General features: G+C 37.3%; 1 protein-coding gene across 1 annotated transcript; it reads left to right on the top strand.

The window, feature by feature from the left end:
• The first annotated feature begins 2468 nt into the window (after nt 1–2468).
• LOC575606 (adhesion G-protein coupled receptor G7) lies at nt 2469–18578 on the top strand. The gene is made up of 19 exons (XM_030988962.1): nt 2469–2499; nt 2784–3026; nt 3693–3932; nt 4117–4350; nt 5003–5128; nt 6712–6963; nt 7903–8015; nt 8442–8670; nt 8998–9126; nt 9471–9592; nt 10201–10353; nt 10699–10875; nt 11437–11832; nt 12361–12549; nt 13163–13278; nt 14255–14538; nt 15830–15896; nt 17261–17519; nt 17771–18578. The coding sequence occupies exons 1-19, from the start codon at nt 2469–2471 to the stop codon at nt 18026–18028; spliced, it is 3618 nt and encodes a 1205-aa protein (XP_030844822.1). The 3' UTR covers nt 18029–18578.
• Nucleotides 18579–19627: the final 1049 nt, after the last annotated feature.

The raw sequence follows: 19627 nt of genomic DNA, 5'->3' as shown, positions 1-19627 counted from the left end.
TAGTTTTAATGGTAGTTGTATCGTAATTGGCAAACCATTTCCATTTCTATTTCTTCTTCCAGTTCGACTGTCGGCATATTATCGTACTTGTGCTTAACTTAAGTGCCCAGATGAAGGTGCAAGCAAAAATCTCACTACATATCAATACTATGTGCGGCTCAAAATAAGCATGAAGATCAGGAGGTGCTGTTGTTTATATACTCGATGGGAGCACTCCAGCAAAGCATAGAGAGTCCATGCTAATGCGTACGGACCTCTACTAAGGCTCTAGCACTGTATGTATGTGGTAGGCACGGTATAATTTTTTTTACTCTTAAATATGTAAAATACTCGACAAATACAACATAACATAGGTTATGTTATATTTGTCTTACATTTTACAATATTTAAGAGTTTCTATTTAATAATCTCCTTCTTTTACAGAGAAGGCAGCATATGATTCCCTCCTCGATTGCGATGACATCAGAACTGCGCACCATACACTGACTTCTACATGCATATACAACTCGCCACAAAGACAGCTCGCCCTTTGACAACTCGACACAATACCCTGGATATATCGCCCCAATACCCTGAACAACTCGACCGTGGCAAGTTGTCCAGGGTATTGTTGCGAGATGTCCAGTGTATTGTGGCGAGATATCCAGGGTATTGTGTCGAGTTGTCTTGGGGCGAGTTGTCTAGACCCCGGTGAAACCATGCGTGACGCGATCTAAAGCTCTTACCGCTTTCTTGAGCAATATCTGACGGGTAGTTGTCTTATCTCGCAGACGTTTTCATGTATTGCTTTATCGCAGGTTTAAAGGTAAAGACCAGTAATGGTCATGCGATTGCATTGTGAAAGAAACGTTGTGGAATCGATCAGAAAAGGTTGATCATCTAGCATGTAAGTATTGGTGTGAACTGCAAGGTTCTGGAATCATCAAAATGATAAGAAATTTGGCCCAGTCTTCATAAAGTTACAAGCACTGCATGTACACAGAAATATGTATATGGGACTACGCCCACGTGCGCGACACGTGTGTTTATCTCTTACATACCATGTAGCTAAACTAATTTACAAAATATATCAATTAGTATAGGCGGTTTCCCGGCAAAATTTTTATCATCATGTATTAGTCAAAACATATTCTTTCACATGATTGGTAATAAGAGCTTCCATTTTATTTTTTGAAGTTGTGTTTCCTTCTTTATGTGGTACAAGATAAGCAACATACTTTGCAGTTAGGTGTAAGGATCTGAATGTTTTTTTTTCGAGCGAGCAAATCGATGGAGCAAAAAAATAAAGATTTGTGAGGTCCCACTGCGAAAAATTGCATCTTATAAAGAAGACAAAAAACAAACCCTGATAAGTATTAAGCACAATCTAATAAAGAAAGACTGAATAGTTCTTTTATCAACAACATAATTATAAAATCTATAAATGCGAGCGAGCATAGCGAGCGAATTCTCTGGAAAATTATAGAAAAAGGGGCTGTTAGTCGCCTTGAATTAGGGGTACATGTTATGGAGAAAGGGAAAGTATGCACTTTTCAAAAGGAAAAGGACAGTTATTAGAAAAGAAAAGGTGCTTGTGTCCATGTAAAAAGGGAAATTATCAGTAAAAATGACACTTTTTGCACATGAAAAACAACACTCAACAGAGATGAAAAAAGCACTTATGAGATCAGATATGGGGATCCTGTTGAAGGAAAAGGGCACCTATCAGATTTTAATGGGGGCATTTCAAATTGAAATAGTGCCTGGTATCGTTTGATCACCATTATCAGTTACTGTGTCTTTCAACAATGACCTTTAATTCTTTAAGTTTACAGTTTAGTTAATATATTTTGATATGAATAGAAAAATTTATATACCTCACTTAAGGAATCTAGCCATCTGATTGGTCTAAATTGCATTCATAAACTTTAACTATTCCTGTAAAATTCCCGGTAAAATTCCAAACCCATGTAATAGTTCTAAAATCCCGGCAAAATTCCAGTTACCATGGTTACCGGGAAAATAGTTCAGTCTTGGTGAAATACCCATAGGTTCACATGTTCAAAAAATGGTTTGAGCGATCGAGGATACCGTACGTGTGCGAAGAATTGGTCGGTAATTTAAAACCGAAGTCAAAAATGGCTGAAGAAACTCTCCCAAGATTTCAACTACTTGATGATGATCAGATGCAAGACTTGCTGACAGCAGGGATATGCTAGACATGTTTTGGTTTGTAAAACATGTTTTGGTTTGTAAAATTGCTCTATGGCAGAGGCATCATTTTCGACTGAGCGCAGTCGAAGTTCCATCTAGTTATTGCTATTATTGATACTGATATTTTTATTTTTTGCTATTACCTCATGCGTACATACATTCAGTAAATCAGCGCAAATTACCCAATAAATAATCATGATAATAGGCACTATCATCATGATAATAAACCAATTTGATATTTGTGAAATGTTTGTTGTTACCTAACCAATATCTCCATGGTGAAAAATGGAGACAGTTCCGGGGATGGTAAGTATTAACAATATATATATATATATATATATATATATAGAAGATCGCAGCAAGAACAGGACGTCCGGGGTGGGGGGGGGGCGGGGGGGGGGGGAAGAGGTCACATTTGCCAATTGATACAGGAGACACGCATACTGCTTTCTTAAGGAATAACAATTGTTTTTCTTTCCGAATCCTAGTGTGTGTTTAGTATGAATAGGGCTCATAACATCTGTTATCAGAAGGTTAAACTAATCAGTATACTGTAATTTAAATGTTTTAATCTTAAATTGAATATGAAGATGAAGGAACATTCAAGCTACAATGTGGAAACCTAACTTCGACCACGGATAAAGGTCTCACTACATCATCTACTGTCATCATCACCCCACGCGTGAATGGTTCCGTTGACAATCATAACTTCTCTATTGGCTGTACGTATACTTCACATGATGCATTTTACTATGGAGACACTTGGGTTGCCTGTGCTGCACGAGATGATCTGGGAAACTACGCGACATGCGATTTCACGGTCAACGTCAAAGGTACGTATCAAAACGGAAGAATAACCACAATATTATCATAAAATTATTTCAGCCATTCAGTTGACACTCGTGTTTTAATAGAGTATTTCAGGAATTGAAGAATATTATAGTTAAACTTTGTTATAACAAGAAAATCTAGTATACTTTCCCAATGCCCGAACTCCGTTTCATGTGCATGACAATTCCTGAATCGTAGTTGCCAGTGCTGTAACTTTACAGTTGAGTTAATTTATATTTTTATTTGCAAAATATTTTGTTGAATGTATCTAACTTTATAACCCATAATCGGTTTATCAATTCTATTGTGTGCTTTTTTTTTGGGGGGGGGGTTGGATTGTTTGGGTCTGTAATTAGTCAAGAAAGTGTAAGATCCAGTATTAGTAACACTATATTGCCAGCCACCCCTCAAGTTCTCAATTTCAGTGGTGTTGGATGGTTCAGCCATTGAGAGGAGCCACTAGTATTATGGTACGGGGAGGGTACTACACCGGTAATTAAGTGATGCAAGATCACACGGCCATAATGTAAGAGGATATGTGGCAGGGGTAGTTTTACTTTCAAATTAAAATACATTAAACATGATCATTTTCTTGTGGTTATTTTGTAAACCATGTATTGGGCCACCACTCACTTTATGTTTTCTTATCCCAAAATCAATATTCCAAGATGGCGACCCTCCCTGTTTGGCCTGCCCTGACGTAACTTCCGCCACGGACCAAGGTCTTCGTACATCTTCCCACATCACCATCAACCCTAATGCATCAGACAATACTGATCTTAGTCCGTCTGTGATCTGCTCTCATACATCCAGTGATGTCTTCCAGTTTGGAGATACCAATGTTACCTGTAATGCTACGGATGAATCAGGAAACATTGGGACGTGTACGTTCGTGGTTACAGTGCAAGGTATGATCAAATAGATACCAGCTAATATCCTCCTTAGTATGATACAACTTTTAATCTTGTGGGTTCGTTCATGTACTAAATAAGTAAGCAAAACAAGGCAGTTGAACTTCATATTAATTTAAGATTTTTGCTACGTACACTATAACTCCCATCGTTGTAGTTTGTCTTCTTGTTTTTTTCGCAGACAGGGAGCCTCCTATGTTGGAGTGCCATGTCCAAACAGCCATCGCGGATCAACGTCAAATTGCTATCAATGCTTTCATCCCATCTGTGTCAGACAACTTAGATCCCGATCCGTCCGTTAACTGCTATCACACACCCATAGATCTCTCTAGCCTTGGAGACACTAACATCACATGTGAAGCTAAAGATTATTCTGGAAACATTGCCAACTGTACTTTTCTGTTTACTGTACAAAGTAAGTATACCATTGAGACCAGGCTTTGTACATTTATCTGTACATGGATATCTACTTATGCTATCATTAATATTTCTATTGATATTATTGATACTGATATTTCATTTTTTACTATTACCTCATGCGTACATAAATTTAGTAAATCAGCGCAAATTAACCAACAAATAATCATGATAATAGGCACTATCATCATGTTAATAAACCAATTTGATGGGGGGGGGGTAGGATTTTTACGCCACGTGTTCGTGTAGTCCCATATACATCTTTCTGTGTACAGTGTTTGTAGCTTTACCAAGACTTGGCCAAATTTCTTATCATTTTGATGATTCCAGAACCTTGCAATACACACAAATTCTTATATGCTAGATGATCAACCTTTTCTGGTCGATTCCACACCGTTTCTTTCACAATGCAATCGAATGACCAGAACTCAACTTCATCTTTAACCCTTTACAGCCAATGTGATTTCCTTATTGCTTACCGCTACCCGATGGGGAGCTGATGTTTGACAGAATCCTGGGTGTTTCTTGATTCTTGGGGATGTGGGAGGGGGGCTGTAGCTCCCCACTCCCTCATCCCTCACTTCTGCTTTATATGCCTACGTTAATGTTTTTTTTTTCTCTCTCCCTTTCTTTGGATTTTATATCTATAGACCCTTGTAAGGTTCCTAATCCGTGTATCAATGGTGATTGTAGCTATGAAGGATCAGGACCATACCAATGTGCCTGCCATGGTCAATACGAGGGCGATCATTGTGACGTCATTCCTGAACCAACCCGTGAGTTTTTTCTATTTTCCTCAAAATATCGTGTCTATCAAGTAAAAATTTAATTGAATGAAATTTATTAAATAGCGTTGAATTTAGTAATTGGCGGATTACCTATCGGATGTGGCAGGTTAAATAGTGAGTGCCAGTAAATGACAATAACCTATAAGTCATATTGGTTGTTTCGTTCTAGGTTTGATCGAGGATTACCCGGCATGGATGTTCATTAATTTACATTGTTAAATAGTTGTGGTACTTGCCTTAAAATTATTTTCAAGTTATTTTATCCGAGGAGACACCCCGTATAAGTGAATTGATATGGGAATGCATTTAATTTGTTCTAAGGGCGATGATAAACTTAACCTCACGATCTTTGAATTCTTGATGGCTCCTTGTAGCCCTTTACTTGATTTATTTGATTTATTTACCAACAGCAATACAGTAATACATTTCATTCAGTGTGTCTACATATACAAGAAGAGAAACCATTGGTTAGTAAAAGGGGCAAGATAATAGCACATGTGCTTGTCGGGCCTAACCCTTAACAGCTAAACAAAGTATATTGGTACAAATTAGTTTAGAAAACGTAACAAAACAAATATAATGAATTGCCGACTACAATACAATTTACAAATTGATAATGTAAAATATAATTTGAGTACATATGCAGATTATTATTTTTGATATTTCATTCATGATTTGTTCAACAAACCTATTTCTAGACCTTGTTAATCTGACATTAAAAGGTAATCTTTTCCAAAACTCTTTGCCCACAAAAGACAATAAAAATTGACCTTGTGTCGTTCTAAATTTTGGAAGACGTAATTGTCCACTTTTTTTTGTTTTGTGGAATAGCTTTGCTCTATAATGCCACAAAGCTCTACCTATGCCAATAATAATGATGTTAATAATAGTAACAATAATTTTAATTTATAAACCGCTTAATACGAAACACCTTCTCTTAGCGCTTTACAGGTATTATTACCCCGGTCATCGAATTCATTCACGCACATTGTGCACCATCTCCACTCTCTGGGGAATATATATATATATATATACCATAATAGTCACCGTGAGGATATAATTTACGACAATGACTAACACAAAGGCTTTCGTCATCCTACCAGTTAACCATTTCTCTCCTGGGTATGAAGTGGCAAATGTACATCATGAGATGATGGAGCGGATCCTAATCAAATGATTGGTAGAGAGCGTACACGTGACCAGGCATTTATTTTGCTTAACACGTAATTTTACTAATGACCGGTCATTGGTAAATGCTAATGAAAAATATGCTTAAAACAATTGATACACAACAATTTCATAATTTTTCTTCTACACTCGGTACCTTCGAAACAGTCCAAACACCCTCGGCTATAGCCTGGGGTGTGTTAGACTGTTCCCAAGGTACCTTGTGGGGGGTAATTCTTACTAATGCCCTCACTGCTTTGTTTTACTTTTATATTAATGCCTTGCCAAAAGACAGAAATGCCATATTGTCGATCGAACCCACGACTTTTGAAGTTCAAGTCAAGTGCTTAATTCAAAACTACGACACCTCTAACTCCTACGATTCTAATTTTTTTTAAATACAGTTCCTGTTGAAGTAGCCAATCATCCTAAGAACCAAACGGTGAATATGGGCACCACTGTACAGCTCACATGCGGCTTCAACAATGCTGAATCTTACGCGTGGTACAAAGATGGTCATCCTCTACCCAACAAGACAAATCAAAGCACTCTAGTTATACAATCCGTTTCCACAAGTGATATTGGATATTACTTCTGCCGAGGCTTTGGAAATGAACGATTTTTAGACACGGAGAGGGCATCTATCTACGTTGAAGGTGAGGTTCAGTTCAGTTCAGTTCAGTTTATTAATATCATCATTTCGCAGCCTGGGCTGAATTGCATGACAATTTACAATTAAAAACATATCATATTTATTTCACAATTGTTTCAAATATACTACTAGTTAAAATACCATATAATTAACAAAGACAATGAATTGTCATCAATAGTTAGATCACTTTCTAGTGACAATTCACAATATTAGCATTAAGAATAATTCAATGTATATATATATACAACAACAATATTTGCATTAATAATATTATCTAATTTGGTTTTGCATAATAGAATGTCGTGTTTTTGTCTTATCTTTCCATCAATCTGCATGCCCTATATTGCAGGACCGGAAACCTGTTTCTATTCCGGCGGGGTATAACAATATTTGGACCGCTTTGGGGTTATATTTTCCAAAGTGGTTATGTTCACGAGGAAAACTATAGATCCCTCGCGGTCTGAAAAACATATATTACATCCCCAATCCAATTAATATCAGTTAGATAGCCTCGATTTTAATTTGTTATACAACTAAGGGTTTTGTAACAGAAAAAACACAATATAGTGTGCATATATTCTTTTCCGAAGACCTAATTGGTGTATCTTTCATGCGATGTGTATTGAAAGATGGTATATTTTCTCAAGGCAGTTCAACTTGAAAGAGTCGTTTAAAAGGAATAAGAAAAGATTATAAGCAAAAGGTAACACAGATGTTCCTGAAACTACAGTGATCTATATAATTATATTAAGATGCCATGATGAACTTACATGTAATTTAACATTTGATATTCATTTAATCTTATTAGTATGTTGAATTCCTGATATAAATGTAAATATTTGTATACGCCTTGAGCATCTCTAGAGATGGATATGTTGTGCTTCATAAATACTGTTATTATTATTATTATACGAATTTAATATTTGACGTTTCTTTGATGCAGGTGTGACCAACATCCAACTTTCTAATTTGAAATTCAATCTCACTTCGAATGATGTCCTCTCTGAACAAACTTCCGCCCGCTATCTCGAGATATCACTCAACATCACGAAATTTGTAAGTACTAAGAAATATATTTATAGGAAAGATTGAAGACAAGGACAAAACATTGGATCCATGCTTAGAAAGACTTATATTGAAATGTGCCGTAATACAATCAGGTTATTTTGGTCTCAATCTCTAAAATGAACATTGTTTACCCTGTGATTAAAAATTTAAATGTTTGAAAGATAAAAGGGCCTTTGATATTTTGATCCAACGTTTGTAATTATTAAGCTTTATTAGCCTACAACGGTTGGAACATAATTTGAAAATGCTTTAAACTTTTCGCAGTAATACCATTATATCTCCCAAAATCATAACGCCTGTATCCAATCCATTATGTACCTTTTATGTTAATAGTCAAAAGAGGAATAGAAGAAGAAAAAAAAAATCAAAACAAAATGGTATTAATACACCATGATATATTTCGTTTTTTTATAGGTTCTTGAAGGTCTTAAGAATGATGCCGCTTTCAAGGATATGTCACCATCGGTGGTATGCAACAAGCTCACCCGGCAGGCAGTTGTGATTGCTGACCTGAATGTCTACATCAAGAATTCCATTCTGACTGCATTTCATGAACTAGATCTTGTTAGTCAAGTTCTTTACCGATTGGCTGAAAATTCCAGTGGTTTTCTCGATGTCAGCAGTGTAGAAATCGAGAACACGGGTAAGGATAAGTCAAGTCAATATTGACTTCTACTTACATAATAATTACGAAAAAATAGATTGTCATTTTACAACGACTGTTAAAGATTACACATAATTGTTGTCTGCATTTACAATTGCCATAGTGGCTCGGAAAAGAACGATGGCATGCATTTAAAAATAGTGAATATATTTTTGCAGGAAGTTTAGTGTCTTAACGATATTGTTTGTATAAACAGACCATTATGAGAACTCAAAACTGTCTTATTTCATCCAAAACGAACACAGTATTAATACCTTTAGTGCTTGCTCCTTATATTTGTTTTTTTCTTATATTTATGGAACCCAGCGATCTGTAAGAATATGACATGGACGTCATCGCGTTTTGGACTAAAAATCAATTTCCTAGAGGGTGAGAACGGAACATGGGCGAACTCAACAGAACCTACTGAAGTATGTCCATTCAACACAACGAACGGTAAATTACTTCTCATGCACGTTCTGCCTGCCTCTATCCCTCTCTGTATAAAATTCAACTGTAAATAGTTATTCCGAGTCTAGTTAATTTAAATGAACAAACGGGAAACTCTAGAAGACGAATTCCCAACAAATTTTGACGGAAGAAATTTACATTAATATATATGAACTTTAGACGATTTAAGTTTTCAAAAGCTATATATTTGTATTATCCAATAAATATGATTTTTGTCATCATTTTTTAAATGATTTTATCAAGACACTTTCCATTAAAAAAGATCAAAATATTTATTTAAATCAATAATAATATGGGGAATAGTAAATGTTTGTGAATTTGTTTGACAGCCACCCAACCAATCGGGCGTGCCATATGCGTCGGTGATCTGATTTCACAGAGTACATGGCGTCCCATGGATAACTGTGGACCATTCAGAAATGTCAGCGATTTACTGAGCCAATTTTCAGAGGTATTTTAAATATTGAGATATCTTTTTCAACCCTTTCAAGATTATTTTCTCGAGACCACTCATTATGGAATATTCGGGACCGATTGAAAGCAATTAGATTTTCACCAAGCCAATTTCAATGTGGTTTTAAAGTTTTTTACTGATTATACACAATCCTAGAAACGACATAACATTCGTTTGTTTGTTTGTTTGATTGATTTTATTTTGCGTTCAAAAAGATAAAAACTCAAATTCAAAGTAGAAAATTCGAACAATAACAAATACAATGAATAAAATGTTTACGAAAGTAATTGAATAAAAAATCAGCCCAATGAATAAAACAGAGATGAAAGCAGAACATTCAGTGATATTAAGTTGTTATACTTAGAAATGAAAACAGGTAGGCTAATACCTTCTCTGACTTGAGGCAGATTTTACCTAGTCTGTATTGTGAGCAACATTTGTAGATGAAAAAGGGCTCCTGCCACAAAAGTGGACACCCCCGCTCCTGTAGACAGAAGACTGATGTAAAAAGAAAGTTCATCTATACTTTTTATTTTGTTTGAATGACTCTATAGAATAATGAAAGCAAACACAATTGGACTGGTATTTAAATTGTTTGTGTGAAGGTTGAGGTATCAGATGAGAATGTTGCTAAGCTCAGTGAGGAGGTCAGTGTGTTGACAAGTAACACCGATGATATCGTCTCTGATGACATTTCTTCGATTGCAACTATAATTTCAAATATTGGTCAATTTACTCAAACGAACTACAGTGAAAAGGTAAGTTTATTATTTTAGTCTCGCGAATACAACTCTTTCTAAAAATATTTCATGTAATTTCGACTCTTTTTTTCAATGCAATTTGTTGTGAAACGTGTCCAGTAAATTACGACTCACTTTGTTTAATCTTTTCACTTGCTAATCTGGCTATCTTACTAAATTAAAGTCAATGTATTGGCCTGTCACTGTGAAGATTTGAATTTGCCATTTTATTTAAGAACTTGTCAAATCCGACTGTCCAAATTTTATCCTCAATCCCACCTATTTTTTAAAAATGTCAAGCTAATATACGCTACTGCATTCAGAATATGTAAGTGACGGTGCTTATATGATTTCGAATAACAGGTTACTGCATCCATTGTTGCAATAGTGAGTAACATTGCTCAGGTTAACTCAACACAACTTGAATCAGCATCAGACTCTGTTAGTAAAGTCGTCAGCGTATTTGAGAAGCGGATCAAGAGCATACCTGTAGAGGCCGGTGGAAATTTTACCATTCAACAACCAAATATTGCCGTGCAGGTACGTAGAAATGTTGATATTCTATGACGAATAAAACGCCGATTATAGCAGACCCTTTTCCCCTTAGCAGAGCAGCAAAGACCAATTATTTCCATCAAGAAGAATGTAAATAACTGTGAATATAGTTGATATCTACTAAAACTCCTGCTCAAAATAAAATATCTGTCAGTGAAACTTGCCATATAGTCTCCCTTTAAGCATTCGTTCTTGCACCTCAGTCGCATTATTTAAGAAACATTTAAAAACCCATTTGTTTTCTTTGTAATTGTCATCTTTTTTTTGGAGTGTAATGCACTTGGAGAGTATATAACAATTATGTTTGTATTTTAAAATGTAAAGCGCCTTGAGCATGTTCATGTAAAGGCGCTCAATAAATACCAATATGTATGTATGTATGCCAAAATGAGCTTCATTTCCCGATTAGAATACTTCGCCTCTTGAGTATCTAAATTTTAAGTGCATTTAGCGCTTTATAAATCCTGCATATACTCTAGTATTAATGGCAAAAGCAACGTTCATATTTGACTGTTTTCAAATTATATTTTTTTCTGAACTTTTCAGGTCAAAAGTGTATCTACCAATGCCATCTTAAAAGGCCTAGTCCTCTCGTTAACAGGAGACAGATCTGATCTGACCAATTCTGACACCAGCATCCAAACTTCAAAAGGAGATCATGCTGAAGCTACACAACCCAATAATATCGCTGTTGTCAACATACCATCTGCGATTTCTTTTGCTTTACCGTCGATATCTAGAGGAAGTTCTAATTCTGGCGGCTATGTTCGCGTGATCTTCAGCGTCTTTTCCTCACCAGCCCTTTTCATTTCTAAATCATTGAAGAACACGAGTGAAGGAACCAACCGATCTGCTAACACACCTGTAATATCACTGAGCATCGGAAACGAGACGATAGCAAATCTGACAGAACCCATCAATTTTACGTTTACCCCGATAGAGGTAGGCCCTAAGGAATGTCATTTTCGAAGTTTCTGCACAAAAAGATGTGCTTTCTCTCATCTTCAAGTATTATTGCCGTATCTTTCTTTCACATTTTAAAATGGGATCAAGAATTTACCCAATAAGAAGTGTCAAAATTGATCACGTGTGCGTGCATTAATTACTTAAGCCAGACCGTGAGAAAATATTTAGTTGCGACTCAGCCTGCCGGTGAGTAAGCGGGGGGAGGGGGTCCAATTTTTCAGGAAATATTTTGCGCCGGCTCAGCCAGCCTAATTTGTGAGAAACTTTTTCTTTCTTTCTTTTTTTTTTATTTGGGGGGGGGGGGGGGAGTGGGCAGGCCCGTCGACCTCCTCCCTCGTGGATCCGCGCCTGCTCTCAAACATGTATTATTTGTATCGTATGCGATTCTCTTGTATCTATATCAGACAAGGGGATGCATTATGTGTTTCTTAACAATAGTTGAACTCCTATGAAAACAACTAATAGTCATATGCACTATATTTTATATTTGAATTCCCTTACAAGACTGATCTAACGAATCCGTCGTGTTCATACTGGGATGTTGGCTTTCGTGACTGGTCTCAAGAAGGGTGTCATCTTATTTCGGCATCTGGAATTAGACCACCTGATGATGATAACTGTGATCCTCCTTCTGATGAGAAGGAGAAGATCGTTTGTGGGTGTAACCATCTCACCAACTTTGCCGTCCTTATGGTAAGATCTTTCTCATCTTTATTTGTCAGAGCACGTTGCCTGAGAATCCCGAGGGATTGCATTTTATCTCTCCCCCATTGGAAATACTTTCATCTTTAACGTTGGAAGTTGCGAGGAATATTTCTTTCCAGGAAGAGACTTCCACATTTAAACAACGATCCTCGGATTTTTGTGGGAAGTGCCCGCTATTGTCTTTCTATACTGAAGCCCTTGTAAACACACAATGTAATCGCGGTCTATTTAAATTTCTATAGTTCTTCATTAATTTTAGAGATAAAGTTTATTTAAAAGAGAGAACGTAGCGTTTGATTGAAGTGATTTCATTTGTGGATAGTTTGAGCATTTTTCTTGTTTCTTGTATTTTCTCGCTTATGATCTTCCTTGTCCTCTTCCTTTTCTTGTTTTTTAATTTCAGGAGTGGATTTTTTGGTTGGTGTGGGATGGGGGTTCTCACATGGGGTGTGTCCATCCAAGGCGACAAATTAATGACAGCAATCCTAACTAACCTAGAACTCACACATATATGTTGGGTTTTCATATAGCTCTATGTTTTGGTTGAGTGTATATAATGAGCTGGATAATAATATTGGTGATAAATTTATTCTTTTTGTAGGATACTTCCAGAGAGGATGGGCCTTCTGAGCAAGCATACGAAGTTCTAACGTACATAGGATGTTGTATTTCAATAGTAAGCCTACTTGTTACCCTTGCAACATATATATCAAATAGGTAAGAGTCTAGTCCAAATTATTTTTTTAAGGTTATCCATCTCATAAATATCTATACAATTATAGTAAAGCGTCTGGATAATTATTTTACTTCAGATTTGTTGTTTAAACACAGATGCGGGATCACGTTGCGTCAAGAAATAAAACAAGACAAATTCTCCCATGTGCATCCGCCATTAATTCACTATAGGAAAAGGATGTAATTATTAATGACATATTACGATGAAATAAAAATAAAATATAAACAATTGTCAACTGAATGATATAGATCTACTATAGCCCCAAACTGTAATTGGATTATCTTCCTATTAATACATTGTAGTAATAATGTCATCATGTTTATAGCAAGGCTTTAAAAAAATAATTTCAGAAATTGACCTCTATGACCATTGACCTTTGACCTACTTACCAAAAATCTTATCATATTGTCTTCCAACGATGCCACATACTATTACAAAGCTTGAACCCTATATCTCGAGTGGTTCTTGATAAATTATATCGTGATTGCAAGGCTGATAGTAGTGTATCTAGAATTTCGGAAATTGACCTATTAACCCCAAATCTGATCAGATTGTCTTCCTATATGGTAATACATATTGTCACTAAGTTTGACCCTCATATCTCTAGTGGTTCTGAAGGTATCAAGATACCGAGGCCAATACCTGAAATTTCATAAGTTCACCTCTGTGACCTTTGACCTAGTCACTCCAAAATCTAATCGGATTGTCTTCCTATGGTGATACATATTATTATAAAGTTAATATCTCAGATAGTTTTGGAGAAATTGCAGTATTAAACGAAAAAGCGGTACGGACGAACTGACGGACAAATTCTGGATGCTGCATATTTTGCTATTGCCTTTAAAATCATTAATCTCTAGCACCAATTTGTTGTATTTCTAAATAATAATATATGCATTACATTCATAAATGTATTAATCAAATACAAATTAACTTTATATTTTTGTTAACTGAAAGAGTTCTGAGGGGAAAACAGACCAACCAGATCTTTATTTGCCTGTGCCTGACGTTACTCTGTCTCTACGTATCGTTCATTGTCATGATGTCCCTGGACAGCGCCAAACGTCAATGTCATGTAAAGGCAGGTCCATGCGGGTTCATTACAGCGCTCGTTCACTTCTTCGTTCTATCTTCGATCACGTGGATGGGTGTGGAGGGATACAATACTTATCTCATCATCGTCAAGATCTTTGATACCTACATTCCACAGTTCATGGTCAAAGCTGGTGCCGTTGCTTGGGGTATAACCATTTTTAAAATCATTACAAAATTATATGGGTTTTTAATGGATACAGAATATTATTTTAGATATTTATATATATATATAAATATATATATATATATATATATATATATATTTTGGATAAGGCAGACTAATGGAACTATGCAGACTATTTTGCTCTGCCTATAAGCATTGAGCACTGTACGGATGAATAGACCAAATCTAAGTATATATATTTATTTAATTTAGAGTGATTTATAGAATAAAATACATATGAAATGTATATCAACAACGATAATATTAAATTACCTGCATTTAAAAGAGTTGTATTCAATGATTGCAATATGCATGCATGATTTCTTCTTCGTGAAAGGGTTTCATTACCATCTTTTTTAAAATATGTGACATTTTGGGGTAGGCAGATGATTATCTGAAACGGGAGGGTGAATTTTGCCGACTCTATTGATGCTTAATTTCACAGTATCATGGCTTTACAGCGTAAAAGTTTTAGATGCATGGTCACATCTGGGGCAGGCCATTTGTGATGTCTACATAATCGTTCAAAACGGCTTTCCATTTAAATAAGATCTGTACATCTGTCGAGCGATCCACAAATTGATCGTTGTACTCTAGAAGAAGAAAAACACAAACGAGGTCTTTATACATCTTATCTGAATGCCTGGATGCCACATGACCCCCCGCCCCCCCCCCCCCACTCAGTGTTATTTAGGGTACGCATATGCTCGTTCCCTCTTTTTGAAAGCACCCCTCTATCTGAGGACTGCCAACATTTCCGATCCCCCCTTTCGCGGGCTTTTCGCGGGCTTTTCCTGCCTTGGAGACCCTCCTAAATCAGGAAAAATGCTCAATGTACTCCCCTAAATTCGGAATTATTTCTCAGGAGTCCAAAAAGATGAGAGAAAAAAAAAGAAAAAACACCCCCTTTTTAAAAAAATCTCCGGGTGAAAAGTCAAATAAATCCCTTTTTTTACAATCCTCGGGCCGGATTTTGTCGCACGAAAAGTACCCCTTTACCGGACATTTTGGTAACAGGCATGCGGTCATTCCGACCTCTGAGTGGGGGGGGGGGGGGCGGGCATGACCCCCTTTGCTATGTTATCTAAGCGATTGTAATAACAATTACCATCTGCACCCTTTCCTTTCACTTTACTTAAATCACACAATGGCGATTGCAAACAGGCATTTTATCTTAACCTCCTGTTACGGAAAGACCTTAAAACTGTCCATTGACATTAATATAATTAATCATAATTGTCTTCCCCCCTTTTTCTTTTTTTTTATTATTTAAGGTATTCCTGCAATGATTGTCATTATAACTGGAGCCATTGCCCAGGACAAATACGCGCACGAAGATCTGTGAGTAGTTTACAAACCTGTTAATATCATAATCTCCAAACAGAAATATATTTTACAATGTTTTGTGGTATTATAACACGGCCAGTTGGGCCTTTCGTGACAAGGTTATAATTTAAAAAAAAATAGAGTTTTATTAAGAAAATAGGAAGGAGCATAGTGATACGACAATATCTTGTTATATTTATTTAAACAAAATTATTGCAGCACATTTGATTTTCATACAGCGTTCCGTCTCCTTTTATAAATTTGGCTTCAAAAAGCAATCTCGGTCTTGTATGGTTCGCTTAATTAAAAACTGACATGACATTTATGTTACTTTTGAAACAAAAATACATGCCACAGGATTTGAAATATTAAATATGACTGCAGGGCCCTCAGGGAGAACAGTTTGAATACTGATGAGGCTCCCTGGGTAAACAAGACATATTATTATTATTATTATTATTATTTCAAATACCTGTGTAGAAATGGCTCAGTCGGTAAAGCGTCTGCCTGAAGTACCAAAATTCGAGTTCCAACCAGGGACGGATGACTGAAGCTTGCGTTGTGTGCTAACGAGCCCCACCCCTATTTCATAGACGCACGCTTTGTTTAATTGGAGAACACTCCGTCTATTGGGTTGGATGTTAAATGGTGACCCCCTGTAGAGGAGAGTCACAAACTTTGCAAGTTTAGAACCAACCGCACTATTCGTATTTGAATGGGGGAAACCCCGCTGTAGTGGTCCCCCTTCACACTCTCGATTAGATGAGACAAGAGTTACAGTGATTCAGTTTGCTTTTTACCTGCCAGGCGCAGGTGATGCCAAATACCCAATAGTAATAAGAATGGGAGCCCGCCCGCCCCCCCCCCCCCCCACTCAATGTTATTTAGGGTACGCATATGCTCGTTCCCTCTTTTTGAAAGCACCCCCTATCTGAGGACTGCCAATATTCCGAACCCCCCTTTCGCAGGCATTTCGCGGGCTTTTCCTGCCTTGGAGACCCCCCTAAATCAGGAAAAATGCTCAATGTACCCCCCTAAATTCAGATTAATTTCTCAGGAGTCCAAAGAGATGAGAGAGAGAAAAAAAACACCCCCTTCTTAAAGAAATCTCCGGGTGAAAAGTCAAATACACCCCTTTATTTACAATTCTCGGGCCGGACTTTGTCGCACGAAAAGTACCCCTTTACCGGACATTTTGGCAACACGCATGCGGTCATTCCGACCCCTGAGTGGGGGGGGGGGGGGGGGGCGGGAATGGGGTGTAACAAAGATTAGTGTATTATTACAATTTGACGCTGGGGGAACGTTTATCTTTCGTAGAATTAGTGCTAAATGATTTTCATTTTTTAATTTTTGATTTAATTTTACTGGACCTCTAGATGTTTTCTCCAATTGTGGGCTCAAATCGGTGGTCTCTTTATTCCCATGACAATCATCATCCTGTTCAATGTCGTCATCTTTGCCCTCGTCGTCCGTCAACTGATGAAGTCTTCTAATGTCGCTGGTCGGGTCGAGAGAGAGGCCAAGGTGGAACATAGAGAGAGCATCGAACGGGTTCAAAATGCAATCTGTATCCTCCTTCTGCTTGGTCTTACATGGATCACTGGATACTTTCTGATGATGCGAGAATTCAGTCAGGTGCAGTAGAAAGAACAATATCCATAAGAGAATCATAAATTAATCGCATTTTCTATTGTAAACATTGTAAAAGTTTATAGTTTACTGTTACAGGAAAGTTTAGAAATATCATAAAAACGAATATACTTTTATATCATATAATGTGCTCGAGGTTGAGTGTTCGAACGGGGAACCGTTATAAAGACGTAATGATACTTCTGTTTCAACCGCCACATTTTCGTAATGATTATCTTTATTCCATGTTATCCCAGGTGGTTGAGCCCATCTTCATTGTACTGAACTCATTTCAAGGACTGTTCATCTTCCTGCTCTACTGTGTTCGTAAACCAATGGTTCGTAAGCAGTGGGGACTGACCTGTCTTGCAGCAAGAATCAGGAGACAAGATGTTACCACATCGAGTAGCGGCACGCATAGCTCTAAGAATACGTCCTCGTCAGCAGCAACTGATGTTGTCCTTGTCAGCATGAGCAAGATACCGAAAGAGAAGAGCATCGAGACATTCGTGTAATGCTTTGAGTGGAAATACTTACATTTGATGAAAACGAATTCCTGATTGTGTGATTATAGTTGTTAAGTAATTTGTGTTATGGGAAATGAAATACATCGCAATTGGAACGAAGATACATAAAAGTAAATTCTTCAAATATTTTCACCATGTTCAAAGGGATGATCACATGGGTAACTTGCTTTAGTTACCATTTTGACTCAATTAGACTGGGCTATCAATCCAATTGTAACATTCCCTGTAAATCTGAACTTTGGATAAAAAGATGACCAACATGTATATATTTCATGATTGAGCGATTCAACAGTGAACATATGATTTATTCAAAAGTGTTCCAGAGTGATTTTTATTAGAGAGCATTCCCCCTTATATACGGATTTAAAGAAAAGATTTTTATGAAGGAGGAAATCGTTGTTTGACGTGCATTGTGCATTAAAGGAGAGGTCTCTATTTTGATGTTGTTACTTTAAACTCTATCTCTTTAGACCCTATAGAATTTTATAGTATTTAGTATTATATTCCACATACTAAGAATCTTGCTCTACGATTGGTCAAAAGTAAATCACGTGATGAAAGATAGATCGCCCATTATTGGTGGGAGAAGCAAAAAGTTCGTTACATTGTGTAGATAGTACTACTATCTACACAGTGCAACGCACTTTCACTGAAGATAGAGGTACTTTCTACAAAGGGCAACGCACTTTCACTGGACGACCTGATTCATGACTTCGAGCTGAACGGACGGTTTGAGCGGAGCTCCTGCCATCCATTAAGATTACACGTTACACAACGCAAATTATGGCATCCCATGGCCCGAGGCCCACTACCCGACAAACAGCAAGTAAGCAGCCGGCCCCATCGGCTCCCCCGACTGACAAAGTTCGTTCGCCTACCTCGACTGACAAAGTTCGTTCGCCTACCACCCCGGATCCCTCTAATGCGGTTTTACAACGAGACATTGCAGACTTTTCAGATAAAATATTATCTAAACTTGATAATATCAATACCGAGCTACAATCATTTCATCGTCGCCTAACAGATGTGGAATCTTCAGTTGAATTTAACTCTGCCAAAATATCTGAAGTAGAAAATTCCATACCAGCTAGCATCGCGCCCCTTCAAGAGGAGATATCTAATCTAAAAGAAAAACTTCTTCTGATGGAAATCTACAACAGAAAACCAAATCTACTATTCTACGGGGTTGAAAGCGAACCAAACGAGGATATCTATCGCACGCTTTGTAAAGTTTTCATCCATCTTGGAATAGATGAGGAAACCGCCAAACAGATCCAAATGATCAACGCCCACAGATTACCCTATCGCAACCAACCTAGGACCCCAGACGCCGGTGCCCCAGCCCGTTCCCGACCCGCTCCGATAATCGCTAAATTCGTCAAGATGCCAGACAGAGATCTCATTCTTTCTTATTTTGAGAACCAAAGACGCCCGAAGGAAACATCGCAGCAACTAGGAAACGCAGCGGAAATGCGACATGCACCACCGCCTGCCCCTCGAATAACGGTCAGGACGGACCTCCCTCCCACTCTGAAGGCTCATCGCGGCCATCTTGCTGAAATTGGTTACAAGTTGCGAAAGGAGAAA

Source organism: Strongylocentrotus purpuratus, unplaced genomic scaffold (assembly GCF_000002235.5).
Source record: "Strongylocentrotus purpuratus isolate Spur 01 unplaced genomic scaffold, Spur_5.0 spur5_scaffold_18, whole genome shotgun sequence".
NCBI classification, from domain to species: domain Eukaryota; kingdom Metazoa; phylum Echinodermata; class Echinoidea; order Camarodonta; family Strongylocentrotidae; genus Strongylocentrotus; species Strongylocentrotus purpuratus.
This window is presented reverse-complemented; position numbering and strand designations above follow the sequence as displayed.